Raw genomic sequence first — 27,221 nt, 5'->3', positions numbered from 1 at the left:
AAAAGTTAAAACACATTGTAGCAAAATCTAGTTAAGTATTCTTTATTTTTTGTTAACACAAAGACTCAATAAATGGCAGACATAGGTGTTAATGAGTTATAGTTCAAATGACATAGTTTTTCAATTGTGCGTTCGAATCTTCTTATCTTTAGTAAAAAAAAAATGGCAGACATGCGTTCCTGTTAATACAATCGTAAGACTTGACTAGAAAATGTGTGTGTAGGTGGTCACCGTTTAGCTCACCTACCTGTTTCAATTTCTTTCTCTTGGTAAATTCCTGTGTTTCTCAGACTCTACCATTCTTCATTGTTGAATTAACTAACATTCACATTCTTCAATCCACAGAACAGAACTTGTGATATCTCTTCATACATTGCCGGGTTGAGGTCATAGTTTTGTGTGGGGTCCAGAGGCGCCAACCATCATCAACAATGTATTTGATGCTGTGAATCACCAAAACTCACCAACCCCCTCAACACACCATTCTGATTCTGATGGGTCCTCTTCCTCTCTCTATCTCTGTCTCCTGACCCTCCAAGCTTTCTTCTTTCATTTTGATGGCTCTTAAGGCCTCTGCTTCCATCTGTCCTTCTTCTTCTTCTTATCCTCAATTGGGTTCTCATGATTCCAATTGTGGCCTTACTGGGGGCCTGAATTTAAGGTATGACCTTGACAAGTGCTGCAATTGGAAATGTTGTTGTACTAGTTTGGGTCTTGTGGCTCAGAGAGCTCTAACTCCTGTTGAAGATGAAAAGCCAACTGTGCCCTTGGTTGACTCATCTCTTGCTGCTGATGCTTCTCACTACAATGACTCTAAGGCCTTTCACAAGGATGTAAACCTCCTTCCTAGTGAGTTTCAAGTTTTTAACTTTTTGTCTCCCTCTTTATCAAGTTTGTCTTTTTGTCTTTTAATATAATTCTTTTGTTCTGCCACCATTGAGTTGTAACTGTAATCAAATTGTGATTATTGGCTGCTATGTCTTAATTTGGGGTAATGGCTTGAAAGATTACTTTGTTTCTCATAGAATTGTCTTGCTTGTTAACCATATGATACCAGCATTGAGCAAAGTTTTCTATTTTATGTTTATTATGATCACAAATTAGGCTCCAATATTTTATTTCAATATACTTGAGACCCCCAATTTATGTTGGATGCACAGTTGCACATGATTGTTGTAATGTCTCTTGTTTCTGTTAATGGATTTGGTGTTTCTTGAAGAGCTTATTGTAATTTCCTACTATGCTACTCGCAGTTGAATGATATTCATATGCTATTGAATTATTCTTTGTTAAAATTTGTAGAGAGCTTAAGAGGTATGGTAGGTAGAGAGGTAATTGGACAAGAGATGACATGCCATATTATGAACTTTTCAGTTTACTTTATCCCCCCCAAGGCATCTCTCTCAGCTGCATTTCTGTTTTTGATGCTCTCTTCCCTTCAAACACATGGTGTTTTGGTGCAAGTCTGACATTTGTGATTGAACATTATGTACAAAAGGGATAAATTAAGTGTGTCATAGAATTCCAAAGTTTCTTGGTGGTTAACCATGATCATTTCATCTAGTGTCATTTTGGTGAGTAATAGAGGACTTATGCTGACAATCTAACATATTGACTCAGCATAATGGTACGAAGAATAAATATTTTTAATATGATATATAATAAATAGTTAAGTATAACTTTGATCTTGCTTTCTACAGTAGAGTAATTAAGCATAAATTTGATGCTTTTAATTATAACATTGTATCCTATCTGTTAAAAAACACTTTAAACCATGCACTCATCGTTATATGCATATGCATGTACAGGTAAACACAACTTCATAGTATAATGGATGCAACTATTGTTTTTATCCTATCAGTAAAATCTTCTTTCCTGTCTTACTCTTACTTTCAGCATAGTTATATCACTTTCTTTATTGCAGGGCCATTGACAGCAATTGATGTTTCTTCTTCTCCAAGAGATGGATCAAAGGTGCGAGTGGCTTATCAGGTATAATTCTGTATAGCTTATTTTCAAGTAAAATGTTCATGTCAACATTAAATTTGTTAACCTGTTAATTGCTTGATACAGGGTCTTCCAGGAGCATATAGTGAGGACGCAGCATTGAAAGCATATCCAAAATGTGAGACTGTGCCATGTGACGAATTTGAAGCTGCATTCAAGGTTCTATTTCTTGTTTTATTATGTCTTCTCTCTCTAGCCCCACATTTGATGTATTAACTTTTAACCGCTGCAAAGCTGCATTGATATATTTGTGTTCTTCTCTGTAGGCAGTTGAATTGTGGCTGGTGGATAAAGCTGTTCTACCCATCGAAAATTCTGTTGGTGGAAGCATCCACCGTAATTATGACCTACTTCTTCGTCATAGGCTGCATATTGTTGGGGAGGTGCAGTTGCAAGTTAGCCACTGCCTCTTAGGATTGCCTGGTGTAAGAAAGGAGGAGCTCAAAGCTGTTGTGAGTCATCCTCAGGTTGGCTATATTACATAAGGTTCTTTTTTATCTTTAAGATCAAATGGAGTTTATGCACTAGGTCACCTATTCCGAGAACAGAATGGAGTACGCATGGTCATGCTTTAAGCAGCCAGACAGTTTATCTTAGAGAAATAATTTTATGTGCAGGCTCTAGCACAATGTGAGAATATGCTTAATGATTTAGGTGTCGTTAAAATTGGTTCGCCTGATACTGCAGCTGCAGCCAAGGTATATTGTAAAATTTCCTTGGTCAATGATCATTTATAGTACCATGTCCTAACAAGTAGGATCTTGTGGACAGACAGTGGCCTTGGATTGTGTAAGAGATACTGGAGCTATTGCAAGTTGCCGAGCTGCAAAGATATATGGCCTTGATGTGCTTGCAGAAGGAATTCAGGTAGGACTTCGTGAAATATTTAGCACAGAAAACATGAGGCCTCAGCTTTTTGCTTTCTTAAATCACATGGTTCTTATTGCATGGAATTTGATTCAAAGGTTATTTTCACTATGGTTAGGAGTAGCTTTTCCTATCTGAGCTGAGATTGGACAATGTTTATTTACTGTTTTATCAGTATTACTTTGTACTAATATTTAAAAATGACAGATAATCATTTCCCTTTGATTGATGTATAGGACTTGAACCATTTTTTCTGATAATTGATAGTGTTCCAAGAATAAAATTAATAAGGCAGCAGTTTGCTTCGTGATAGCAGTTAAAGTGTTGACAAAAGGAACTATAACTCGGTCACAAAATTGCTTAATTATTACAGTGTTCATTAAGGGATACTTTAAAATGATTTCTTATGGTCACTCCTTACTTTTTATCTCTTATTGCAAAGCATATTTTGTTGTAACCACAAGAAAGGAGAAAAAAAAATGTCTGTTGTTACTATCAAATGAAGAGTTTTAGGTTGAGCTGATTCATTTGCCATCTTGATAGGATGATGATGTAAATATTACTCGTTTCTTGATCCTTGCAAGGGATCCTATAATCCCAGGAACTGACAGGCCCTACAAGGTAAAAATAGTTTATCTTTTTATAGTTATTTAGTTATAAATTTTGCTGATATATTCGTGAGTTTTGTCTCAGACTAGCATTGTGTTCAGTCTCGAAGAAGGCCCTGGTGTACTTTTCAAAGCCTTGGCAGTTTTTTCTATGAGGAATATTAATTTGTCAAAGGTGAACTATATTAACTGATTTTTGAAAATCTGAAATTAAGACACAGCCATTGATCTTATTTCTCTGTTCCAAATTCAGATAGAGAGTCGCCCACTAAAGCAGCGTCCACTTCGGGTTGTTGATGATTCAAATGAAGGGAGTGCTAAGTGAGTAGTGGATTTTGTTTCCTAACTGATGTTTGATGTAGTATAATTCAGTATGTAAACTTTTAAGTTTAGATGCAAATTGACCAGTAGTGCATACATATCTTGCCAACATTATGAAGATAGTGGGAGTATGTGAATGATATGCAAAAACCTCTTTGTCAGTCCAAATCACTAAATTATCAAATATGGTATAGCTTTATTCTGAAATGCCTATTTCCCTAGTCATTGATTAAAAAAATTGAAAAGAAGATGTTTAGAGATTGATGTTTAGTTATTTAGTTTTATTTTGTGGTTACAATATTATGATTCTGGTAATACAAATATCTTGTAAAACTAGGCATAACAGTTTTTTTATTTTTACTTTTTTTACCCCAGGTACTTTGACTACCTCTTCTACATTGATTTTGAAGCTTCGATGGCAGACCCTCGATCACAATATGCCTTAGGACATTTGCAGGTATCTTAACAACTCAAGTTGTGTTCCTTGCCAAATTAATTTTCTCTCCAATTCTCAATAGGGGTATATATATATTCAATTATTGATAATGAATAAGTTAACAAGAAATGCAAATTTTTCAAACAGTATATTGATTAGATGTCAAGTGAAAGAAAAGAAATAATAAATAAATGAATGTCACACTTCAGTAGTTAAGTAAAATACCTATGATAATTATTTTTGCTAACAAATTATCACTATCTATTACTCTTAGATATATGAATAGACATCTTTGTCATTTTTAATTGCAAATTCCCAAAAAGAGTGATGTATATATTTCCTTAGGGAGCAATGTGTAGTAGAAAAATCACCATCATATATATCCTTCCACCAAAGAATCACTATCACACATCCGCAATTGGTCATAGTTTATTAATTTCTTGACTTGCCCGATCCAACAGCAAATACTACAACGCTGCTACTTGCTAGTTGCTAGGAAAGCTCCATCTATTGGCCCTTCATTTTGGTTAGGTAGCATATCAGTTTGACAAATTTACACTGCTAACTTCGACTCTCTTTCCACATCAAATTGCATGAATGATACATTGTTAAAATTCCTACTGCTACACTGCATCCATGCTTGATTACAAAACTTGTATTTCCACCTGTCCTCACTATGCCTTGGCAAAAGGTAGAATATTGACATGTTTTCTGTGTTGACTTTATCTATCTTCAAAGATAACTTTCAAAAGGAAACTCAAGTTGTCAGTAACATCATCTTTTTTTTTCCCCAGGAATTTGCAAGATTTCTTCGTGTTCTTGGTTGTTATCCAATGGATACAGTTTTATAGAATCATAAGTGGCTTAAATAGGAGCAACTGTGCATGCTGTACATTTCAGAGTGTCATTGATCTTGGCATAAGCGGCTACTGGCAGAGTTAGTTTCATCTTGAATCAGAGAGACATGGGGAGAAAGTATCCATCATTTAAGAGCATTTCCACTAGCAAAATTCTTTTTTCATCTCCCAAGGAGGTGCTTTGGGGTATCATAAAGCGAGTTTTCAAGAGCAGATTGGACAAGGCATCTTGAAAGATCAAAGTTTGTCACCTTTAACACCTAACTCCTCAAACCCTCTTTTTCATTTACTTTTTTTTTTGGATCCCTTTATATTATTTTATATTATAGGATATTAATAGCGAACATCATGATGGCAAATAAATGAATGGCCAAGCCGCCCCCAAGATTTTCTTCTTCCTTTGCTTCTTTGGTTAGATTTAAGCCTTGAACCAGCAATTATATATACATTTTATTTTATTGCTTATATGATGACAATAAAATTTGAACCTAAAATTCCATACTCGTTGACTAAACGTACACCATCTTGGTGTCAAAAGTTGAATAGTTTACTTAAAAAGAAAAACGCATCAGGTTAGTGGAACTCTTTCCAGCTTGATTGAGAGTTGATCTAAATCATGCTATGGAGAATCCCATTGAGAGCTATTTGGAATTTTCATTACCAATGTTTTACAAGTCTTGAACAGAAGCAAAGGATTTTGATTTTCATATCAGATTGGGACCATTTGATTATAATCATAAATAGCTTGGAAATATTGATATCAATGTTCTTTTTGGGTCAATTATTACAGAACAAGCTAAATAGCAAGCATACTAAAGAGTGAAGACAAGACAAGTACACTGATACACACGATGTTCACTGATCAATACTAAAAACTTATTCATACAAAAAGCACAAGGAGTTCTCATTTGGACTAAAGCACGATCTTCAGTTCAGTTCCTTCAGGAAATCTTCATTGTCAACCAAGACCTACAAAATTTCATTCAAAATGAATCATAATGGAAGCAAATACAGAACAAGAAAATGTGGACAGCAAAGAAGAACCTCACTTCTTTGATCACATGTTAAGGAAGAGAGCATATTACAGCCGAACTCAATCTAAGGCAAATAAAAAACATGAACTTACAGTTTTCCATCCATCAGGATCCAAGAAAGAAGTAATTTTCGTGTTAATGCCGGGAATTGGACCCGGTGGCCGAGTAATCTTGCCTCCAAGCTCTTGTGCAATGGCGCTAACAACTTCCGCGCTCTTGTATACATCATCGGTACCAATAGCAATCTGTGCATAAGCATTTCCCTTAGAGTGTTCAGTGACACCATAGTTGTATGTCAACTCCAACACAGTTGTTTCGTGCTCCTCTGCATACCCAAGAAGTGCTGCAGTGTACTGTAGTGACATTACACAATACATCACTCAACTAGAGACTTTAAGTTGCTTAGACTTGAAGCTACGATGAATGTTATCTTCGTATGAAGTTGATAGTTGACAACTATTATATAAGAGTTTAGTCAAATATATCAAATCATGTAACGAATCTTAATATTAATTTCACATAAAAACAACTATATGAATCTCCAGTTTCCACACATCATTGCTATATCAATTCCAAGAACAAGAAGCGCCCTCACCTTGTACTCAGGCTTGTCAACCTTCCTCAACAACTTAAGACCCACAGCCTGCACCAATAATAAGCATTTTGGTTAATACTGAATGCATATTGTTATTATTATTATTATTATCACATACAGCATTTTGACTAATACCTTTTCATAAAACTGAATTGAGCGCTCTAAGTCACCAACACGAAGCATTATTTGGCAAAAAGGGTCATGGATGGTAGGTCTTTGGATGAGACCAAAAGTGTAACCGTCAGGATCTTTAACAAAGGCGATGACCGTGGTTCCTCCCTGAACCGGACCAGGCTCCCTTGTGATGTTTCCACCCTTGGACCGGATGTGTTCAGCCAATTTGTATACCTACAAAATTGAACACAAATGTGGCAATGTGACTCATTCTCTTCACATCACAATGAAGAAATCAGTTGAAGATTTGGCTGGTAACTTACATCTTGTGTTGCAATAGCAAAATGTCCAAAGCCATCTCCAATGTCATATGAACTCACTCCATAATCTGAGAATAAACGATTTTAAAACAAGGTACATAGAATGAGAGAACACAAGCTAGAAAAGGAAAAGATAGAATAGCATACTATATGTTAACTCCACAACAAAATGAGATTCTTCAGGGCCAAATCCGAGAAAAGCATTGGCGTATTTCTCCTCTGGAACATCCCTTTGCCTCAAAAGCTTCATTCCAAAGCATTCAGTATAAAACCTGAAAGACGGTGAAGAAATCTCATTCATCATTGCACTGTGACTAAGCAAGTTACATTACATATCAGAATAAAGAACCTACTTGATGGTGCGATCAAGATCACCAACACGGTAAACCACATGAAGTAAGCGGCGCTTATCTTGCTTCGGCCATTCCAACAAATCAGCCATATCAATTCAATTCAGCTTCTGTGCAGGACAAGCTAACCAGTGAGAGTGAGTGAGAGTGAAACTATACTATACTGGTCAATGGAAAGACCCTGTTGTTATTTTTATCTTCATAATTTCACTGAATTAATGCAACGACACTTGGCAATCCATGATTTGCTAATTCGTACGTACAATTTTAGCCAAGAATTCATCCGTTGAATGTTATGGACACCCTTGGCCTTGCACATCCTTTTCAATCGCATTCAATTTTTTTTGTACACGTGAATGACATGATGCTTATATATATATATATATATATATTTTCTATACAATTAATATTGCTAGATTGAACTTAAACTTTTTGAAAAGTTAGTTGCTAAGAATACATTAGATGCAAATTAAAAACTTATGAAACAATTAAAATAAAATAAAATTTAAGAATATTTTAAAATTTTTGACAAATTTTAAAAATAAAAAATATACTTTATTTAAAAAAATATTAGAGGAACAATATTTTTTAGTAATGTTAAATATAGGGCAAAAAACTAGAATAAACCAAGAGAAGTTGCAAATTACCTAAATGAGCCAAAGTGAAATTCGTTTCTGCAATGAGCCAAACCCTATATTTATATAATTCGAACCAGTGTGGTTCGAACTCTATTCATGAGTAATTCGAACCAGGGTGGTTCGAATTATTAAGAGAGAAATTCATTCAAGTAAATCGAACCAGGGTGGTTCGAATTACTTGGGAGGAAAACGTAGCACATAGTTCGAACCAAGCTGGTTCGAATTATATGGGGAGAAGCTGCATCAAGTAATTCGAACCAGGCTGGTTCGAATTACACAAACTGAATTCGAACCAGTCCAGTTCGATTTAGTGGTAGACAGTGCAGTATATATATGGTTCTAAACGTGAGTTGCCCTCATAGAGGGTGTAATATGGCTAGTGAGGAGAGTTTTGTGGTTTTGGTTCACCATAGAGGATCCATTAAGAGGAAAACTCGCTCCGGTGTGAAGTTCACAGATAAGGATCCTCTCTGTATTGTCGTGAAACCAACGACGAGCTATGATGATCTTGTTAGATCTGTGCTGATGAAACTTGGTCTGGAAGGTGCGAAGCGAGTGAAGAAGTTTTTCTATCGCATTCCAATCACTGTCTTGCAGGATACGGTGAAGTATGATTGCTTCACGATTGGTAGTGATGTGGACCTGCAAGTCATGTTTCTATGTCGGAGGCAGTTTCCCGAGGTTAGGACATCAGAGTTGTTGGCAAAGTTGGTTGATGTGGTATCCAGCTCAGGGGGTTCGAACCGGAATGCCACCACTGAAGCAGCGGCAGCCGGTTCGAGTTCCAGGCCTGCCATTGCTTCTTCGTCCGTCCCTGTGTACGAGCCAGCGGTCGAACCAGTCGCTTCCCTGTCTTTTGCTGTTGATCTGAATGATGGAGTAGGCGACGTGGTAGGATCAGTTGATATTCTGCCGAACGCTTTACAGGGAGTTCCACCGGTTAGCGTCGGTGACGGAGTGTTGGGTGATGTAGAGGAGAACGACGTCGAGCCGGATATGATTGAGGATGACAGCGGCGACGAGGTTGGAGCGACTGAGCCTGCATTGGTAGTCAGTGGTTCTAGTTCTGGCACACAGCAGTATCCACCACATTTTTCCTCTTTGGACCTAGATGCCATGAGGCAAGAGGGTGTTTCAGGGCACTCTGTTGGATTCGGAGCTAGAGATGCTGAAGGGACTGCTGGTTTGACAGAGTTCCAGGTTGGTCAGCAATTTCAGGATAAAGACGAGGCCCTGTTAAGTGTGAAGACTTACAGCATCCGGCGAGGGGTACAGTACAAGGTTGTGGAGTCTGATCATCGCCGTTATGTGGGCAAGTGTTCTGAGTTTGGGAATGGGTGCACCTGGTTGATTCGACTGAGTCTGCGGAAGCGCAAGGGCATTTGGGAGGTCAAGCGGTACAATGGACCTCACACTTGTCTTGCGACCTCCATCTCGAGTGACCACAGGAGCTTGGATTATCATGTGATTTCCGCGTTCGTTATGCCAATGGTTAGGGCTGATGCATCCGTCAGCATCAAGGTGCTTCTAAATGCCACGGCAGCACACTTCGGGTTTAGGCCGACTTACAGGAGGGTCTGGATGGCGAAGTAGAAGGCAATTGCCCTCGTATACGGTGACTGGGATGAGTCATACAATGAGCTTCCCAGGTGGGTTTTGGGAGTCCAGTTGACGATGCCGGGTACTGTTGCAATCCTACGGACGAGTCCCGTTCGAGTTAGTGGACAAGTAGACGAGTCTCAAGCTTTTTTCCATAGACTTTTCTGGACGTTTCCACCGCTCATCCAGGCATTTCGCCATTGCAAGCCCTTAGTTAGCATTGATGGGACCCATCTTTATGGGAAGTATGGGGGTACTTTGCTCATCGCGATTGCACAGGACGGGAACTCCAACATTCTACCCATTGCATTCGCACTAGTAGAAGGTGAGAATGCAGAGTCTTGGTCATTCTTTCTCTCCCACCTTAGACAGCACGTGACACCGCAGCCCGGTCTTCTGGTTATATCGGACAGGCATAACGGCATAAAGGCTGCGCTTGAGGCTCCGGACGGAGGTTGATTACCTCCATCTGCATACCGTGCATTCTGCATTCGACACGTAGCGGCTAATTTTGCCCTTACCTTCAAGGGCAAGGATGCACGTAGGCTTCTAGTGAATGCCGCATATGCGAAGACCGAGGTTGAGTTTGATTACTGGTTTGATATTCTTCGGTCTGAAGACCCGGCAATGTGTGAGTGGGCGAACCGGATTGATTATTCCTTATGGACTCAGCATCGTGACGAGGGACGGAGATTCGGTCACATGATGACGAATATCTCGGAGTGTGTGAACTCAATCCTAAAGGGTGTCAGAAACCTCCCTGTATGCTCTTTGGTGAAGGCAACATATGGAAGGCTTGCAGAACTCTTTGTTCGCAAGGGTAGAGAGGCTGAGGCCCAGATGGGAACCGGACAGCAATTCAGTCAGTACTTGGTGAAGTGTATAGAGGCCAACTTGAAGAATTCGCGGTGCTTCACGGTGACTTTGTATGACCGGGATAACTCCGAGTTCACCGTAGCCGAGACCACTCCGACGGGCTCTTTCTCATTGGGTACCTACAGAGTATCGCTTGCGTCCCGGACCTATGACTGCGGGTACTTCCAGGCACTTCATTTCCCGTGCCAGCACGCACTTGCATGCTGTGCCTACTCACGGGTTACCTGGTCCTCTTATGTTCACAGCGTGTATCAGATTAGTTCAGTGTTCCGTGTGTACCAGATGGGATTCACACCGCCGATACCGGAGGGATTCTGGCCACCTTACGACGGGCCAACCGTGATCCCGGATCCTGCCAAGAGGCGTGCGAGAGAGGGTCGTCCGAGATCCACCAGGATACGGACGAATATGGACGAGGCAGATCCGAATCGGCCAAAGAGGTGTGGCCTTTGTCGCCAACCCGGACACACCCGCAGGAGTTGCCCACAGCTTGGAGGACCGTCTCACACGGGGGGCCAGTAGTAGCGATCTTGTTATTGTTAGTGTTTATTGATTTTATTTTTCCTGTTACTTGTTATGTAAGATGACTTATGTAATTTGTTTATCTTTTTACCTTCTAGTAATGAAAAAGTTGCATCTGAATTTGAATATAATTAGAAATCCCATGACTGCAAAAGTTGATAACTAAAGTGTTATATGATTCAATGATAATACATAGTCACTAATCCACTAGGTAAATACCATATTTTTAAGTACAATAAGATGAGGACACAACAAGGAAAAATAGCTCTAAAGTGACAACAGTAGTCCACATCGGTCTGGTACATGAGTGAACCCTAACGTCCAAAATACATGAAATGTAAATCATCTAAACAAGTGGGAGCCTGTCCCACAACGACGGGGAACCCGTGGCCTCTGACCTCTGCGGATAAACGGCTCCTCATCCTCTATCTCATCTGCGTCCTCATGCGGGGCAGGCTGTGCGGGTGGCGTAAAATGGAGTGGTGCGGCAGACGGCCCCCGGCGACAGACTGTGATGCAGCGGTGTAAGCGGAATGTGGGGTACCTCCCAAAGCAAACTGGTCACCAACAGGTGTCGTAGCAGGCTCGTTCAGATCAACATCTAAGGGTGCCTGCGTTCCAGGGGTCTGAGGACGCCTCCTGCCCGGCTCGTCCTCCTGCATGATAGCCGAAATCTCCGCTAGAAACCGTGGACTGCCGAAGTCCGCATCAAGCGTATCTGCCCCAAGGAAGTCCTGCCACTGTGATCCGGGAATAACCCATGGAGTACCGTCCTGCTGAGGCTGGTTGTCGGTGGGTACTCCAACAAAGTAATGTCCAAAAGGACCGGACCCAAGTCCAGCGTCACTAGGCTCAGCCCCGTCACCCATCCCGGAGCCATACCACTCACCTCCGTGAACCCCATCCTGGGTACTACCACCAGCAACTGAAGCCGCCCCTGCACCATCCCCGCCCTCAGGCCCATGCTGATCATCGTCATCGTCCTCAGGGTCAGGTGCAGCGGCATGAACCGCAGCACGCCCTCTACCTCTGCCAGGATGATGTCGTCGTCGACCCCTAGCGAGGCCGGCCTCGTTGCCAGCCTCCATAGCACGCTCAAGCCACCCCCAGTCACGCTGGCTACGACGTGTGCCCACGCGAGCTCTCCTATCAACCCGCCTCCTGTCCGGCACGTCGTCAGGCCGATCCATCTCAGGTACTCGCCCAGCTCCCCGCTGTGAGGCCTCAACAGGAATAGCAACAGCTCTCGGATCGCTCAACTGCGGATCCGGAGACAAAAACCTCTTCCCGTGCTGACTCCACCAATCCAAGAACTGATGCGACGGACCAGGGTCAGCAACAACATCGAATCTCATCACGCTCTCCGTACAGTCGTCCCAATACTGACGCCACTTCTGCAAATGGGACGGGAACCATCGATCGCCGCCTCTGCCGTCCTTCGACATCAGAAAGTCGATGTTCAGGGCGGCCTGTGGACGGGGCTGCACCCCTCCAAACTGCGGAAGAACCCTGTCTACCTGATGCCACTCTATGACGGCAAAGTAGATAAGCGATGTAACAGACCGCCACAGCACCATATGCCGAGGCTCCAAAACCTCGGGATGCACGACCTGAAGTACGTCAGGGCTACTGTACGGCATCCAGATAAACTGCACCCAGAACGATACAATGTCAGGGCAACTCGTGATCCCAACTCGTAAATCGTGGTTAAATAAAAAAACTTATTAAGTAACATACTGACCTCTCTATCCTGCAACCGGTCTATCAGAGCCTCCACGTCTGAACTCTAGGACCCTTCTCGCTACTGGAAGGGATGTAACCTGATCACCTGCAACATGCACATGTGTTACCGCTACTTATATGTGTGCTTAGGGTATCCAATACATTATGAATGAACACGCGGTTATGTGTAGTAAATTGAAATAGACAAAGATTAGTAAAGTATCTCGAGGCCAATGGCCAGCTGAACGTCTCAAATCCTGCAGGCCTAAACCGAGGAAATCGCCAGAAAATCCATGACTGAAGTAGCTGAAGTGGGCCCGCTAGCTTGATAACATTTCTGTTCGCCACACGGCACATGCACCGGTACAACCATGCCAGTGCTGCAGAACCCCAGCTGTAGGTCCCCATCTCCTCCAGCCTAGCTACAAACGGAAGCCATCTGATGTGAACGCGGTTGCCCGACTTGTCCGCAAAAAGCTGCGTGCCCAACAACATCATGATGTACGCACGGGCATAATGACGCACAGTATCCTCAGTAGCTCCCTCCGGGCACTCACCAAACGTCTCCTGAAACCAGCTGCAGTTGACCGCGTACTTCTGAACCTGGCTAGGAGGAGGTACCACTCCAAGCAACTCCTCGAACCAAACCCAGGCTGGACGGCCACCATCGATGTATACATGGAACTCTGATAGGCAGCCGCTGACGTAACGCCCGTCCACTGGCAAACCCAGCTGGTATGCCACGTCCTGCAGTGTGATAGTGCACTCTCCGAATGGCATATGAAACGTGTGCGTCTCCGGACGCCATCGCTCAACAAACGCACTGACAAGGGCCTCGTCCAACCGGAACCATCTATCATTCAGCCTTGTAAGATGGTAAAGACCAGCCATCTGCAGGTACGGAACGTATCTGTCATCCAGGACCATGCCCTGCTGCCGCCGCATGCTCCTGATGCATCGCTGAGGCTGCGGAAGAAATGAACCGCATTATTAGAACCAACTTAATTACCGGTGACAAACATAATCAACACGATAATCCTTAAACCAAAAAATCTTACTATGCATAGCCGCTTAAAAATCCAATAACGAGAACCATTTGCATAAGAAACTTAAATTAGAAACCACCATAGCCTACTGACATCAAAGATCTAACATTATAAAACCACAACTAAACCGCTTACATAAACCACTAACATAAACCACTAACGTAAACCGTTAACGTAAACCGCTTACATAAACTACATACATAAACCACTAAGATAAACCACTAACATAAACCACTAAGATAAACCACTAACAAAAACCACTAACATAAACCATTAACAGAAATCACTAACATAAACCGCTAAAATAAACCACCAACTAAACCAACATCTAACCCGCATGCCAAACCACTAACTCACATGTACCGGTAAAATAAAGTTATTTCCGTACTAACCTCTTCGTTGATGACCCCAGCTATATGGGCGACTCCGTCCAAGCGATATAACCGTGCCGGATCGTCCCCCATGAGCAGAGTATTCCGTTCAGGTCTTTCTCGGAGAGAATCTGGGTCGTTTTCTCTGAGATTTGGTGGGGCAGGGGAAGATGAGAATGGTTCGAATGAGACTGATTCGAACTTCTTATATAGCCCAATCACTAGTAATTCGAACCAAGGTGGTTCGAATTACTAACAACCTAGCTTAAGCGTAATTCGAACCAGGGTGGTTCGAATTACATGAAGACCTCATTTACCCATAATTCGAACTGGAGTGGTTCGAATTACTTGCATACCTAGTTCGAACTAGTCTGGTTTGATTTACTTTCAATTTTTTCTTTAAAGTTCGAACTGCTATGGTTCGATTTATTTGAAGATGAAGTTCGAACTAGCCTGGTTCGAATTACATAAAAATATGATCTGGCTCATTGCTGTATCGATTTTCATTTTGGCTCATATAGGTAAATTTGGATTCATGTTGGCTTATTATAGTATTTTGCCCTTAAATATAACTAGTTCAACACCTTATTTCCTATTCATTTTCAGTAAATAGATTCAACCAGGAGCTTTGTGTGGACAAGGGGCCATGGCCCCAAAGTTTTTGTAAAAGTATTAGTAATTCTACTTTTAAAAAAATAAAATTAGCTTATTTGATTAAATTGATATACTTTCAATTTATGTATGTGAGTTTTATGTTCATCTTTACTATTTTTTCAAACTTTTTATCCTATCTTATTTGATATAACAAATAGCAAATCTTTAAATCAACAAGTGACATATCTTTAAATCAACGTTACAAATTAAATATCATTACAGAATTAATACTAAATTATATTTAGCTTCTTATATAGTTTCATGCATTATTTTATTTTTAGAGTAATAAAAATTATAATATAACTACTAGTAATATCAATTATTAATAAAAAGTTATTATTTTATTTTTAAATTAATTTTACAAATTTAATGTCATTATTGTATAACCCTGTTTACATTAATAAATTTTAATATTTTTATTTTATTAGAAATTTAAGACTTTGTTTTGTTTATTTAATTTGTAATAAAAATAATAATAAAAATAATTAATCTTGAGACTTTTAAGAGATAAATATTATCAAAAGTAAAATTAATTTTTTAAAATATTAAAAATAATTTATAAGTTATAATTGATTTTATATAATTTAAATAAAAAATCAATTTTTTAAAAAGAAAAATAAAAAAAATTAGTTTACTAAATAAAAATAGATTTTTATGTGCAAAACTATTTTTTTTTAGGGTAAAAAACGGTTATAAGCCAAGGGGAGATGATATTTACCCAAATTAGCCAAATGAGATTCTCGTTCAGGTATCAACCAAAGCGAAATATTATGTAATTCGAATCAATAAAATTCGAACTACACTTCAACGTAATTCGAATCGACCTATGTCGAATCATTCATGGCATTGCTTGTAAGTAATTCGAATCAAGTTCCATCAAATTACAATAGCATAGTTTGAATTATATCAATTCGAATTACTAGCAACACGTGACACATAGGGAGTTCGAATCATATTGATTCGAATTACTCCTTTTTCATTTCATGTGGTAATTCGAAATAAGTTGATTCGAATTACAAGAGTTTCGCCTATATAAGGAGTTCGAACCAAGGTCATTCGAATCAATTTTGTATTCTCATACCCCACCAAATTCCAGAGAAAACGACCAAGAATCGGGCCGACAAAGACTCGAGCGGCATATTCAGGCGATGGGGGACGATCCGGGGAGGCTGTATCGTTTGGATGGAGTTGCTCATATCGCCGGGGTGATCAACGACGATGTTAGTGGTTTTTGATAGTGGTTTTTGATAATGCTTTATGATAGTGGGTTATGATAGTGGCTTATGTTAGTGGTTTATGATAGTGGTTTATGATAGTGGTTTATGATAGCGTTTTTGATAGTGGTTTATGATTGTGGTTTTTGATAGTGGTTTATGATAGTGGTTTATGTTTATGTTAGTGGGTTTTGATAGTGGTTTATGTTAGTGTTAGTGGTTTATGAAAGCAGTTTTGTCGATGGTTTATTTTAGCGGTTTATTTAAGCGGTTTAGGGTGGTGGTATCGGAGGTGGTTAACTTAGTGGTTTTGCATGTGGTTTTGTCTAGTGGATATGCATGTGCTTTATGCTAGTGGTTTTTTGGATGTGGTTTTATGATGCGGTTTTGCTAGTGGTTTACTACATTTTGCTTTTGCGTGGAAGTTTTAGAAGCGGTCTATGTTTGCCGTTTCAGTATGCATTTTTGCTAGTGGTTTACCATATGTTCTATTTCATGTGTTATCTGTTGGTTCTTTCTGTCGTAAATTTTATATGTGAGTAGTTTTGTAATTCGTTCTAATTATGGGGTCCATGTAATGCGCAGCCACGACATTGCATATCGAGCATGCGGTGGCAGCAGGGGATGCGACTTGATGAGAGGTACGTTTCGTACTTGCAGATGGTCAGATTATACCATTTTGCGAGACTGAACAACAGATGGTTCCGATTAGACGAGCCCCTTGTGAGTGCATTCGTCGAGCGGTGGCGTCCAGAGACGCACACGTTCCACATGCCGTTCGGAGAGTGCACGATCACACTTCAGGATGTCGCGTACCAGTTGGGGTTGCCTGTGGACGGACATTACGTTAGTTGTTGCCTGACAGACTTCCACCTATACATACAGGGTGGCCGGCCAGCTTAGCAGTGGTTCCAGGAGTTGCTCGGTGTGTTACCTCCGGCGAACCAGATTCAAAAGTTCGCAGTGAACTGCACCTGGTTCCAGGAGACATTTGGCGAGTGTCCCGAGGGGGGGGATGAGGAGACAGTGAGGCGCTTTAATCGTGCCTATATCATGATGTTGTTGAGCACCCAACTGTTTGCCGACAAGTCCGGCAATCATATTCACATCAGATGGCTACCGTTCGTGGCTAGGCTTGAGGAGATGGGCGGCTACAGCTGGGGGTCGGCGACACTAGCATGGTTGTACCGGTGCATGTGCCGAGTGGCCAACAGACATGTCGTGAAGTTAGCTGGGCCGTTACAGTTACTTCAGTTCTGGATCTTTTGGCGGTTTCCGAGATTTAGGCCTGCTGGGTATGATGCGTTTAGCTGGCCACTGGCCTCGAGGTATCACGATCGCAGTCTACTTTGCATCTTTATTTTATTTATTTCCAGTTTCGCCTTTAATTTTATACGGTTTCAAATCGTTCATGAATGTGCTACCATATTGACATCGTGTGCAGGTGGTCAGGTTACAATCCTGGCGTTAGCGAGAAGGGACCTCGGGTGCAAATGACTCAACTGAGGATCGACATGTTACAGGCTAGGGATGTGAGTACGATAACCCTCTATGTGTAGTTAGTGCTTTTTTCAATATATATGGTCTAACGATTTGGTCTAACGAATTTGAGCTGATTTTTTCAGTTCATATGGATGCCCTATAGCACACCTGACGTCCTTCAGGTGGTCCATCCAGAGGTGTTGGAGCCTCGTCATACGATGTTATGGCGGTGTGTGACGTCACTTATATATTTTGCGGTAGTTGAGTGGCATCAGGTTGATAGGGTGTTACTGCAGTTCGGAGGCGTACAGGCCCACCCACAGCCCGCCTTGAACATCGACTTCTTGATGTCGAAGGACGGTAGAGGCGGTGATCGTTGGTTCCCGTCCCACTTGCAGCACTGGCATCTTCATTGGGAGACACGTGCAGATCACGTTCTACGGTTCGACGTTGTTGATGACCCGGGACCCTCCCATGACTTCCTGGACTGGTGGCATCAGCACGGAAAGAGGTTCTTGTCACCTGAGATGTACTTGGGGGACCCGAGAGCCATTCCTATTCCGCTTGAGGTGACGCAGAGGGGTGCCGGACGAGTACCTGATATGGACCGAGTTGACGACGTTCCTGATAGGCGTCGAGTTGAGAGGAGAGCTCGAGTCGGGACACGACGGAGCCAGCGTGAGTGGAGGTGGCTGGACCAGGCTATGGAGGAGGGAGACGATACATGTAGGGGACTTGGTCGACGACGAGGGCGTGGCGGCAAGAGGAGAGGAGCTGCTGCTAGGCAAGATCACGCCGATCGTGGTGAGGATACCGCTGGAGAACGAGCTGCAGTGGGAGGTGTTAGGCCTGATCATGGCGGGCATGGTGGCGAGTGGTATGGGTCTGGTATGGGAGATCCTTCCAGCCATGGTGAAGCTGGACTTGGATCAGGGCCGCTCGGAGATTACTTCGTTGGTGTTCCCGTTGACGACCAGACACTGCAGAAGAGTACGCCATGGGTGAGTCCTGGATCCATGTTTTCAGACTTTCTTGCCGGTGATGGGATTGATGCGGATTTCGGTGGATCACATTTCCTTGATGAGATCAGCATCATCATGCAGGAGGATGAGGTTGCCCGTCGACGGGGTCAGACGTCGGGGACACAGGCACCGCTAGATGTTGATCTAAATGAGCCCCCATCCGTGGCTCCTGTTCAGACTTTCGCTTTGGGTGGGACCCCACCATCTGCACATACTGCTGGGCCACATTCAATTGTCGGTCCGTCTTCATCCCGACCCGTACATGTCCAGCCCAGGACGCCTGCACAGCCACCCTCAGAGGACGAGGAAGATGAGATCGAGGATGAGGAGCCGCTTATCCGGAGAAGTCATAGGACACGGGTTCCACGTCGTTGCTTCACGGGGTCGCACCTATTCAGATGATATGTGTATCTTGTTTTATGTTATTTCATTATCAGTGTTGTATGTTATATATTTTCGTTTATGTATTCCATTATCAGTGTTGTTTCGTTGCCACCCTTAGTTTATCAGTTCATGTATGAGTGCGTTTCGTTTTGCATTATTTTGGATCAGTCACAATGAAAACATGTGTACTTTGCTTAATTAACTTATTTCATCGACTAGTAAGACATGTAAAATACTTTCCTTTTATGGTAACAATTTTTCATAACTGAACACCGAGTACTGAGCAAACCTACGACATCGTTGTCTAAAAAAAAAGTACAGAAGAACAAACCAATACAACTAAGAACACAACACCACATATTCCTATTCATTTCTCCCTGTATGGCTGGACCCTCCAGCCTGTGGGCAACTCCGACGAGTGTGTCCGGGTTGCCGACACAGGCCACATCTCTTAGGCCAGTTCGGATCTGCCTCATCCATATTGGTTCGTATCTGAGTGGACCTGAGACGACCCTCCCTTGCACGCCTCTTGTTAGGGTCCGGTATCACGGTCGGCCCGTCATATGGTGGCCAGAAACCCTCTGGAATGGGAGGTGTGAATCCCATCCGATAGACACTGAAGACCGAACTAAGACGATACACCTGGTGCACGTATGGCTGCCAAGTAACCCGTGAGTAGGCACAGCATGCCAACGCGTGCGGACACGGGAAATGAAGTGCCTGAAAGTATCCACAGTCACATGTCTGAGAACTAAGTGAGACCCTGTAGCTACCCAGTGAGAACGAACCAGTCGGAGTTGTCTCTGTCACGGTGTACTCCGAGTTATCCCTGTCGTATACAGTAACGGTGAAGCACCTCGCCGTCTTCAAATTGGCCTCGATACACTTCACCAGGTATTGACTAAATTGTTGTCTGGTGCCTAGCTGGGCCTCGGCCTCTCTCCCCTTGCGGACAAATAGTTCGGCCAGCCTTCCGTATGTGGCCTTCACTAGCAAGCACACAGGGAGGTTCCTGACTCCCTTGAGGATTGAGTTCACACACTCGGGGATATTGGTCGTCATGTGCCCGAATCTGCGCCCCTCATCACAATACTGTGTCCACAATGAATACTCAATTCGGTTCGCCCAGTCACACATCGCCGGATTTTCAGAGCGCAGAATGTCAAACCAGTAATCGAACTCGACCTCGGTCTTCGCATATGCGGCGTTCACAAGAAGCCTCCGAGCGTCTTTGCCCTTGAAGGTGAGGGCGAAGTTTGCTGCTACGTGTCGAATGCAGAATGCCCAGTATGAAGCTGGAGGTTGCCACCCCCCGTTGGGAGCCTCAAGCGCGGCCTTGATGCCGTTATGCCTGTTAGAGATAACCAGCAGACCCGGCTGCGGTGTCACGTGCTGAAGCAGGTGGGAGAGAAAGAAGGACCACGACTCAGCATTCTCACCCTCGACTAGTGCGAATGCAACAGGGGGTATGTTGGAGTTCCCGTCCTGTGCAATCGCGACAAGTAACGTTCCCCCATACTTGCCATATAGATGGGTGCCGTCGATACTCACCAACAGCTTGCAATGACGGAATGCCTCTACACAAGGTGGGAACGTCCAGAACAGCCTGTGAAAATAAGCTTGAGACTCATCCAGCTGTCCCCCAACTCGAACAGGGTTAGTCCTAAGGACTGTAACAGTTCCAGGCATGGTCAGCTGGACTCCTAACACCCACTTCGGGAGCTCGTTGTATGACTCATCCCAGTCACCATAGATGATGGCAACAGCCTTCTGCTTGGCCAGCCAGACCCTCCTGTACGTCGGCCTGAACCCAAAGTGTGCGGCCGTGGCATTTAGGAGCACCTTGATGTTAACAGATGCATCCGCCCTAACCATTGGCATAATGAAGGTCGCTATCACATGATAATCCAAATTCCTGTGGTCGCTGGAGATGGAGGTTGCGAGACACGTATGCGGTCCATTGTACCGTTTGACTTTCCAAATCCCCTTGCACTGCCGGAGACTCAGCCGAATCAACCATGTGCACCAATTACCAAACTCAGAACACTTGCCCATGTACCGGCGATAGTCAGACTCCACTACCTTGTACTGTACCCCTCGGCGGATGCTGTAAGTCTTCACACTCAATAGGGCCTCATCTTTATCCTGAAATTGCTGACCAACCTGGAACTCTGTCAGACCAGCAGACCCTTCCGCATCTCTAGCGCCAAATCCAGCAGGCTGGCCAGGAAGAGCCTCCTGCCTCATGGCATCCAGGTCCAATGCTGAAAAATGTGGAGGGTACTGCCGTGTGCCAGAGCTAGAACCACCTGCAGCCCCTCCCGGGTCACTCGTTCTGATATCATCGCCACTGTCATCAGCAATCATATCTGGCTCAACATCATCGTCCTCTGGATCATCAAACTATCCGTCACCAACACCAGCCGATGTGGCACAGTCTACCGAGGTCGGAAGATATCCCCAGTTCCAACCTCGTCGCCAACACTGCCGTTGAAATCAACAGCGAACGAAGGGGATGCGATAGGATGGATGTGTGGCTCGTACGCAGGAACAGAGGAAGAAGCAACGACAGGTCTCGAGCTAGAACCGGCCACCGTGACTAAAGTGTTGGTATTCCGGTTCGAACCCCCCGAGCTGGATACCACATCTACCAACTTTGCCAACAGCTCTAGTGTCCTCATCTCGGGAAACTACCGGCGACAATGAAACATGACCTGCAAGTCCTCATCACTGCCAATCGTGAAACAATCGTACTTCACGGTATCTTGGAGCACCATGGTTGGAATGCGATAGAAAAACTTCTTAACCCTTTTTACACCTTCCAGACCAAGTTTCAGCAGTACTGACCTAACAATGTCATCATAGCTCGTCGTAGGCCTCACGATGATACAGAGAGGATCCTTATCGGTGAACTTCACACCGGACCGAGTTTTTCTCTTAATCGATCCTCTGTGGTGAACCAACAACACAAAACTGTCCTCACTAGCCATCTGGAATCCCTCTATTGAGAGCAACTGACGTTCACCTCATATATATACCGGTCTGGTTCACACTAATTCGAATCATCATCATTCGCACTATATATATGTAATTCGAATCAACTCAGTTCAAATTACCACATGAAACGAAAAAGGAGTAATTCGAATCAATATGATTCGAACTCCCTATGTGTCACGTGTTGCTAGTAATTCGAATTGATATAATTCGAACTATGCTATTGTAATTCGATGGAACTTGATTCGAATTACTTACAAGCAATGCCATGAATGATTCGACATAAGTCGATTCGAATTACGTTGAAGTGTAGTTCGAATTTTATTGATTCGAATTACATAATATTTCGCTTTGGTTAATACCTAAACGAAAATCTCATTTGGCTGATCTGGGTAAATATCATCTCCCCTTGGTTTATAACCGTTTTTTACCCTTTTTTTTTTTAGGTAAAAACTGATTTTTTTTTTAAATTGATTTTTTATTTAAAATCAAATTGACTTATTATCCTAAACAATTTTTTTTATTAATTAAAATCAGAATTATTTTTTGTTAATCTTAACCATATATAATCCTACATATTAATAATAAATTTAAAAATAAAATAATTATATTTATAAACTTTGTTTTAATATAAATATGATTATATAATTTTTATTAAGATTTCTGCCCCTCCAACAAATTTTTTCAAGTTCCCCCACTGGATTCAACCGTTTTAACATATGATGCGGGTTTAACAATGTATGAAATGAATGAAGACTTAGCTTTTTTTTTTCTTTTTTGGGTCATGACTCATGAGGACTTGGCTTGTTATAATGATAAATTGCTAACAGTATTGTAGGGTAGATCTCAAAAACACTTTAGTTGGTGTCTTGGTGACTCTTGTAGTCTTGTGTAAAGAAAATAAAGTTGCCTTTGTATTGTAGTAGGTCAGGGAACATTGCTGCTTTTTTATTTTTGTTGTTGCTTTGTGTTTGGACTGAAGTGTCTCAGAATATAAAGCAATGCTGATGTTTCTAGTTTGGGCTACCTTTTATACATTTTAAGCCCAATTGATAGATGTGGGTAGGATTTACGAACTGGGCTGAACAACAGCCGCATACAGCCCAATTGAGGAAATTCATTCCGTTGACCAAAAGCTCTGGCGTTTTGTAAGTGGTAAGCGTTCATGTCAGCACTCAGCACACCACACTAATATAATCAGTAGTTAATAATTAATTAAGGCCGGGTCGGCAACATTAATTTGAATTGCCAAAGCAACTTGCACGTATAATCCAATAGAAAGAAGCTTTTCTACAAAGGAAGAAAGAAAGAAACATCCGAAGACTTTGCTTTGACCTTCCATCCAACTTAGAATGTAATCATTTTCGTTTTGAAAGTGATTCACTTGAATAATAATAATAACAATAATATGGATTTTGCTATAGTAGTTATTAAGAATATAATATTAAGATTTTAAAAACATTTTTTATGTTTATGTAATTAATACTTAATAGGAGTATCTATCAAACACAGAATAAATAAACAAAAGAAGATCCTTGCGGAATCTGACGGAAGGGATGAGTCATGCAGCGCAATGGAGGGTGCATGACACGTGCGCAAAATGCCCAAAAAAGGGTCCAGGTTCAATGAACCTGAAAGGCCGCCACCCATTTCTAACATTGTTTCTATTCATTTATAAATACGGTAAAGACCAGCTAACGAACTTCCCAACACAACACAAAATTAAAACTAATCAAACGATTAAACGAAACCAATTGGATCAGAATAAGATATATCACTAATTACATTACATTCCATTCTCTAATCTCTAATCTCTAATCTAATGGCCCTCTCTCTTGCTGCTGCTCCTTCTTCTTGTTCTTCTTCCACTGCCATTTCTACTTGTTCCTTTCCATGCTCTGACTCCAAAGGTAATTCAATCTCTCAATTTAAATTTCTGTCTTTTTCTTTGTTTTTTCTTTTTCAAATTGAATTGAATTGAATTGTAAATTCAGCTCCGCAAATCGGTTCGATTAGGATTTTGGAGAGGCCTCAACCACGCCCCAATGGTGTTCTTAATTTGTCCCAAAAACAGAGATTGCTGAAACCCCTCAACGCTGAACCTAATCGCAATGACTCTATTGTCCCTCTCGCTGCAACTATCGTTGCTTCCGGTACCCGCCCTTGTTTCTAAATGATAAATTAATTTTTGTTTTCAGCTCCCCACTTATGTTGTTTATCATTGAATTTTTGCTTCCCCGTGAACTTTGCAGAGGTTACCCACACTGAAGAGGAGGATTATGAACGATTGGCATTCGACCTTGAGAATGCTTCTCCTCTTGAAATAATGGATAAAGCCCTCCAAAGATTTGGCAATGATATTGCTATTGCCTTCAGGTAAGCACTTTTTGTTCCCACAAATTATTTATTCGAATGGTCTTGTTATTGAATATAGCTTAATTTGTGTTGGACTTTGTAGTTCTTGTTCCTGAAAGTTGTAAATTTGTAATGCATAGTTTTAGATTCAAATATAATGGTGCTATCTAGGATTTTAATTCTGCGGCTTTGATCTTGCAGTGGTGCTGAAGATGTTGCTTTGATTGAGTATGCGCATTTGACGGGTCGACCCTTTAGGGTGTTCAGTCTTGACACTGGCAGACTCAACCCAGAAACTTACAGATTATTTGATGCTGTTGAGAAGCATTACGGAATCCACATCGAGTACATGTTCCCTGACGCAGTTGAGGTTCAGGCCCTGGTGAGAAGCAAGGGGCTCTTCTCATTCTATGAGGATGGGCATCAAGAGTGCTGCAGAGTGAGGAAGGTGAGGCCCTTAAGGAGGGCTCTCAAGGGCCTTAAAGCATGGATAACTGGGCAGAGAAAAGATCAGTCACCGGGTACTCGGTCTGAAATACCTGTTGTTCAGGTTGATCCTGTTTTCGAGGGATTGGATGGTGGAATTGGCAGCCTTGTAAAGTGGAACCCTGTTGCAAATGTCAAAGGGCATGACATATGGAACTTCCTTAGGACCATGAATGTGCCTGTTAATTCCTTGCATTCACAAGGGTATATTTCCATTGGCTGTGAGCCGTGCACAAGGGCAGTTTTACCCGGACAGCATGAAAGGGAGGGGAGGTGGTGGTGGGAGGATGCCAAAGCTAAAGAGTGTGGTCTTCACAAAGGAAATTTGAAACAGGATGATGCTGCCCAGCTTAATGGAGTTGCCAATGCAAATGACACTTCCACTGTTGTTGACATTTTCAACACCCCAAATGTGATCAACTTGAGCAGGACTGGAATTGAGAATTTGGCAAAAATGGAGATCCGTAAAGAGCCGTGGCTTCTTGTGCTTTATGCGCCATGGTGCCCCTTCTGCCAGGTAATCAAGAATTCCTCTTATTGAATATTGAATACTGTTACTGAAGATTATTTCTGTTTTGGCTTCTTTGGCTTTAACTTTTCATTGTATAACGGGATGTTTCTACCAAATTGCAACAGGCTATGGAGGAGTCTTATATTGATTTGGCAGAGAAATTATCAGGATCAGGGGTGAAGGTTGGAAAATTCAATGCAGATGGAGACCAGAAAGCATTTGCAAAGCGTGAACTGCAGTTAGGAAGCTTCCCTACAATATTATTTTTCCCCAAGTATTCATCTCGGCCAATAAAGTATACCTCGGAGAAAAGAGATGTTGATTCGTTGATGGCATTCGTCAATGCCTTGCGATGAGTGTTCATCAAGAAATTATTATTTGTCTTGGTTGTAATTCAACTTAGTTGTATAGGTTCAAAGTTCCTTCCTGAAATAAGATTATCATTCATTCTAAGATTCAGGTAATTCGTTGGAGTTGTAATGGCAAGCTTTGCTCTAGTTTAGCAGAATAAGATCCCCTCAGTTTTGAAAGTGTGATGTATTTGAATAGTTTTAGTTCTCAGTCAAAGTAAGGTGGTAGCAATATAATAGTCTTTTGTAGTGGAGTTATTGATTACTGGCTTGTTTAGGTAAAGTGATTTATAGGTATGCGTTGTACTCTCTAAACTAATAAAGTTTATTGAAATTTTTGACGGCACTATTATTGCTCTTAAATTTTCCGACATTATCTTTATAATAGCAACTAAATAAGTAATTTACTCAAACGAATGTTTATGACATTGCTATTGTGATGTGCCTTCCAATTTCTTTTTTCGCAATTCGAGGTGATAGTGTATTGAATTGGAAGTCCTTTTATAGCACAATCCACAAGGTATTTCATTTCATTAGACAAAGATCAAGATAGAGGAGATAATAAGCCAACTTTACAGCGGTCCATCGTCCACAACAAAATATTAAGAAAACAAACCAATAGTATTTGATTATCGTGACCCAAAAAATGGTATTAGATTGTGAGTTAAAAGACTAGTTTGCCCATATTATTTTATTTCTTGTGCTAGTTACTGACCACTTTTTGGTAGCGCATGTATCATATCCTGGATTTATAGACACACAAAATTAACATTACAGTGAATCGACCCAACCAACATTGATTGTGAGAGGGAAAGTTGCAGTTCTTTTCATCAAAGCTTATAAACCCAGATATTTGGACTTGTAGTTACATAAGAGTCTCAACTCTCTAGAAAGATGGCAACCTAAACTTGAAAAAAAATTGAGTTTTTTTCCTAAATTTTCCCTAAATTTGGACCCTTTCTAGTTTTTACAGTGCCAGCTAGAAGATTGCATCTGGCATTTCAGCAGTTCATAGTTGGATGCACAAATAGCAGTGTGGTGTCAGAAATACCATATGCACATCCTGTGTATGATGTTTCACGGTTTTGCTCACTTTCTCCAACTAACACTTGTTACCCACAGCCATTATTAGTCTCCCTTTGCGGTTTTACATCCAATTAGGACAAATCTGCTGCTCATGATGGATTAGCAAGGACAAGAAAATAATGCAGAATATCAAAATAACCAATGTTTTGAGTCTTGGCATTTCATGTCACTTATGGAGCGGGACCCAGACCCAGATCAGTGTTGGGTAATATAAAATTGATCCGACAAAGTGTTGCATTATATTTAGTTATTTACTTATTTACACGCTGTATATGCTACTGGTTTTACACATCGCTAGTGGAATCCACTTCTTTTGGCTCCTAGGATCCCATTATTTCAGATTTTATCGGAAACAGCTCATGACAATTTGTACTTCAATAGCAACCTTGACTTTCATCGT

General features: G+C 41.7%; 4 protein-coding genes across 5 annotated transcripts; 2 read left to right on the top strand and 2 right to left on the bottom strand.

The window, feature by feature from the left end:
• Positions 1 to 81: 81 nt before the first annotated feature.
• On the top strand, positions 82 to 5,494 carry LOC112722892 (arogenate dehydratase/prephenate dehydratase 1, chloroplastic). Of its 2 annotated transcripts, XM_025774081.3 has the most exons (12): positions 135 to 269; positions 346 to 849; positions 1,925 to 1,992; positions 2,074 to 2,166; positions 2,274 to 2,474; positions 2,625 to 2,705; positions 2,779 to 2,874; positions 3,418 to 3,495; positions 3,568 to 3,657; positions 3,736 to 3,803; positions 4,179 to 4,260; positions 5,034 to 5,494. In XM_025774081.3, the coding sequence occupies exons 2-12, from the start codon at positions 558 to 560 to the stop codon at positions 5,088 to 5,090; spliced, it is 1,206 nt and encodes a 401-aa protein (XP_025629866.1). In that variant the 5' UTR covers positions 135 to 269; positions 346 to 557; the 3' UTR covers positions 5,091 to 5,494. The 2 variants fall into 2 exon arrangements, with proteins under 2 accessions (XP_025629865.1, XP_025629866.1); XM_025774080.3 differs by having other exon boundaries at positions 82 to 849.
• A 297-nt stretch (positions 5,495 to 5,791) lies between these two features.
• LOC112722894 (lactoylglutathione lyase GLX1) lies at positions 5,792 to 7,770 on the bottom strand. The gene is made up of 7 exons (XM_025774082.2): positions 7,513 to 7,770; positions 7,307 to 7,431; positions 7,163 to 7,227; positions 6,861 to 7,073; positions 6,726 to 6,773; positions 6,223 to 6,483; positions 5,792 to 6,065 (listed from the first exon to the last, which is right to left on the bottom strand). Exons 1-7 carry the CDS (start codon positions 7,599 to 7,601, stop codon positions 6,024 to 6,026), a joined length of 843 nt encoding a protein of 280 aa, XP_025629867.1. The 5' UTR covers positions 7,602 to 7,770; the 3' UTR covers positions 5,792 to 6,023.
• An 11,632-nt stretch (positions 7,771 to 19,402) lies between these two features.
• Positions 19,403 to 21,816, bottom strand: LOC112721955 (uncharacterized). The gene is made up of 4 exons (XM_072206164.1): positions 21,754 to 21,816; positions 21,282 to 21,442; positions 20,559 to 20,906; positions 19,403 to 20,390 (listed from the first exon to the last, which is right to left on the bottom strand). The coding sequence occupies exons 1-4, from the start codon at positions 21,814 to 21,816 to the stop codon at positions 19,403 to 19,405; spliced, it is 1,560 nt and encodes a 519-aa protein (XP_072062265.1).
• A 1,732-nt stretch (positions 21,817 to 23,548) lies between these two features.
• Positions 23,549 to 26,084, top strand: LOC112722891 (5'-adenylylsulfate reductase 3, chloroplastic). Its single transcript, XM_025774079.3, has 5 exons — positions 23,549 to 23,943; positions 24,028 to 24,186; positions 24,286 to 24,409; positions 24,590 to 25,391; positions 25,511 to 26,084. The coding sequence occupies exons 1-5, from the start codon at positions 23,856 to 23,858 to the stop codon at positions 25,739 to 25,741; spliced, it is 1,404 nt and encodes a 467-aa protein (XP_025629864.1). The 5' UTR covers positions 23,549 to 23,855; the 3' UTR covers positions 25,742 to 26,084.
• Positions 26,085 to 27,221: the final 1,137 nt, after the last annotated feature.

The sequence above is a fragment of the Arachis hypogaea genome, chromosome 11 (genome assembly GCF_003086295.3).
Source record: "Arachis hypogaea cultivar Tifrunner chromosome 11, arahy.Tifrunner.gnm2.J5K5, whole genome shotgun sequence".
Classification (NCBI taxonomy): domain Eukaryota; kingdom Viridiplantae; phylum Streptophyta; class Magnoliopsida; order Fabales; family Fabaceae; genus Arachis; species Arachis hypogaea.
This window is presented reverse-complemented; position numbering and strand designations above follow the sequence as displayed.

Coding starts and splice junctions, on each gene's coding strand:
- LOC112721955 (XM_072206164.1), bottom strand. CDS start 21,816: ATGGTGCTCCAAGATACCGTGAAGTACGATTGTTTCACGATTGGCAGT. Junction 21,443..21,753: donor GCAGTGATGAGGACTTGCAG/GTCATGTTTCAT, acceptor GGTGACGGATAG/TTTGATGATCCAGAGGACGA. Junction 20,907..21,281: donor TTGGACCTGGATGCCATGAG/GCAGGAGGCTCT, acceptor GCCAATGGTTAG/GGCGGATGCATCTGTTAACA.
- LOC112722892 (XM_025774080.3), top strand. CDS start 558: ATGGCTCTTAAGGCCTCTGCTTCCATCTGTCCTTCTTCTTCTTCTTAT. Junction 2,167..2,273: donor AATTTGAAGCTGCATTCAAG/GTTCTATTTCTT, acceptor TCTTCTCTGTAG/GCAGTTGAATTGTGGCTGGT. Junction 3,496..3,567: donor GAACTGACAGGCCCTACAAG/GTAAAAATAGTT, acceptor GTTTTGTCTCAG/ACTAGCATTGTGTTCAGTCT.
- LOC112722891 (XM_025774079.3), top strand. CDS start 23,856: ATGGCCCTCTCTCTTGCTGCTGCTCCTTCTTCTTGTTCTTCTTCCACT. Junction 24,187..24,285: donor TGCAACTATCGTTGCTTCCG/GTACCCGCCCTT, acceptor TGAACTTTGCAG/AGGTTACCCACACTGAAGAG. Junction 25,392..25,510: donor CATGGTGCCCCTTCTGCCAG/GTAATCAAGAAT, acceptor AAATTGCAACAG/GCTATGGAGGAGTCTTATAT.
- LOC112722894 (XM_025774082.2), bottom strand. CDS start 7,601: ATGGCTGATTTGTTGGAATGGCCGAAGCAAGATAAGCGCCGCTTACTT. Junction 7,074..7,162: donor TTGCTATTGCAACACAAGAT/GTAAGTTACCAG, acceptor TCAATTTTGTAG/GTATACAAATTGGCTGAACA. Junction 6,484..6,725: donor TTGACAAGCCTGAGTACAAG/GTGAGGGCGCTT, acceptor ATGTCACTACAG/TACACTGCAGCACTTCTTGG.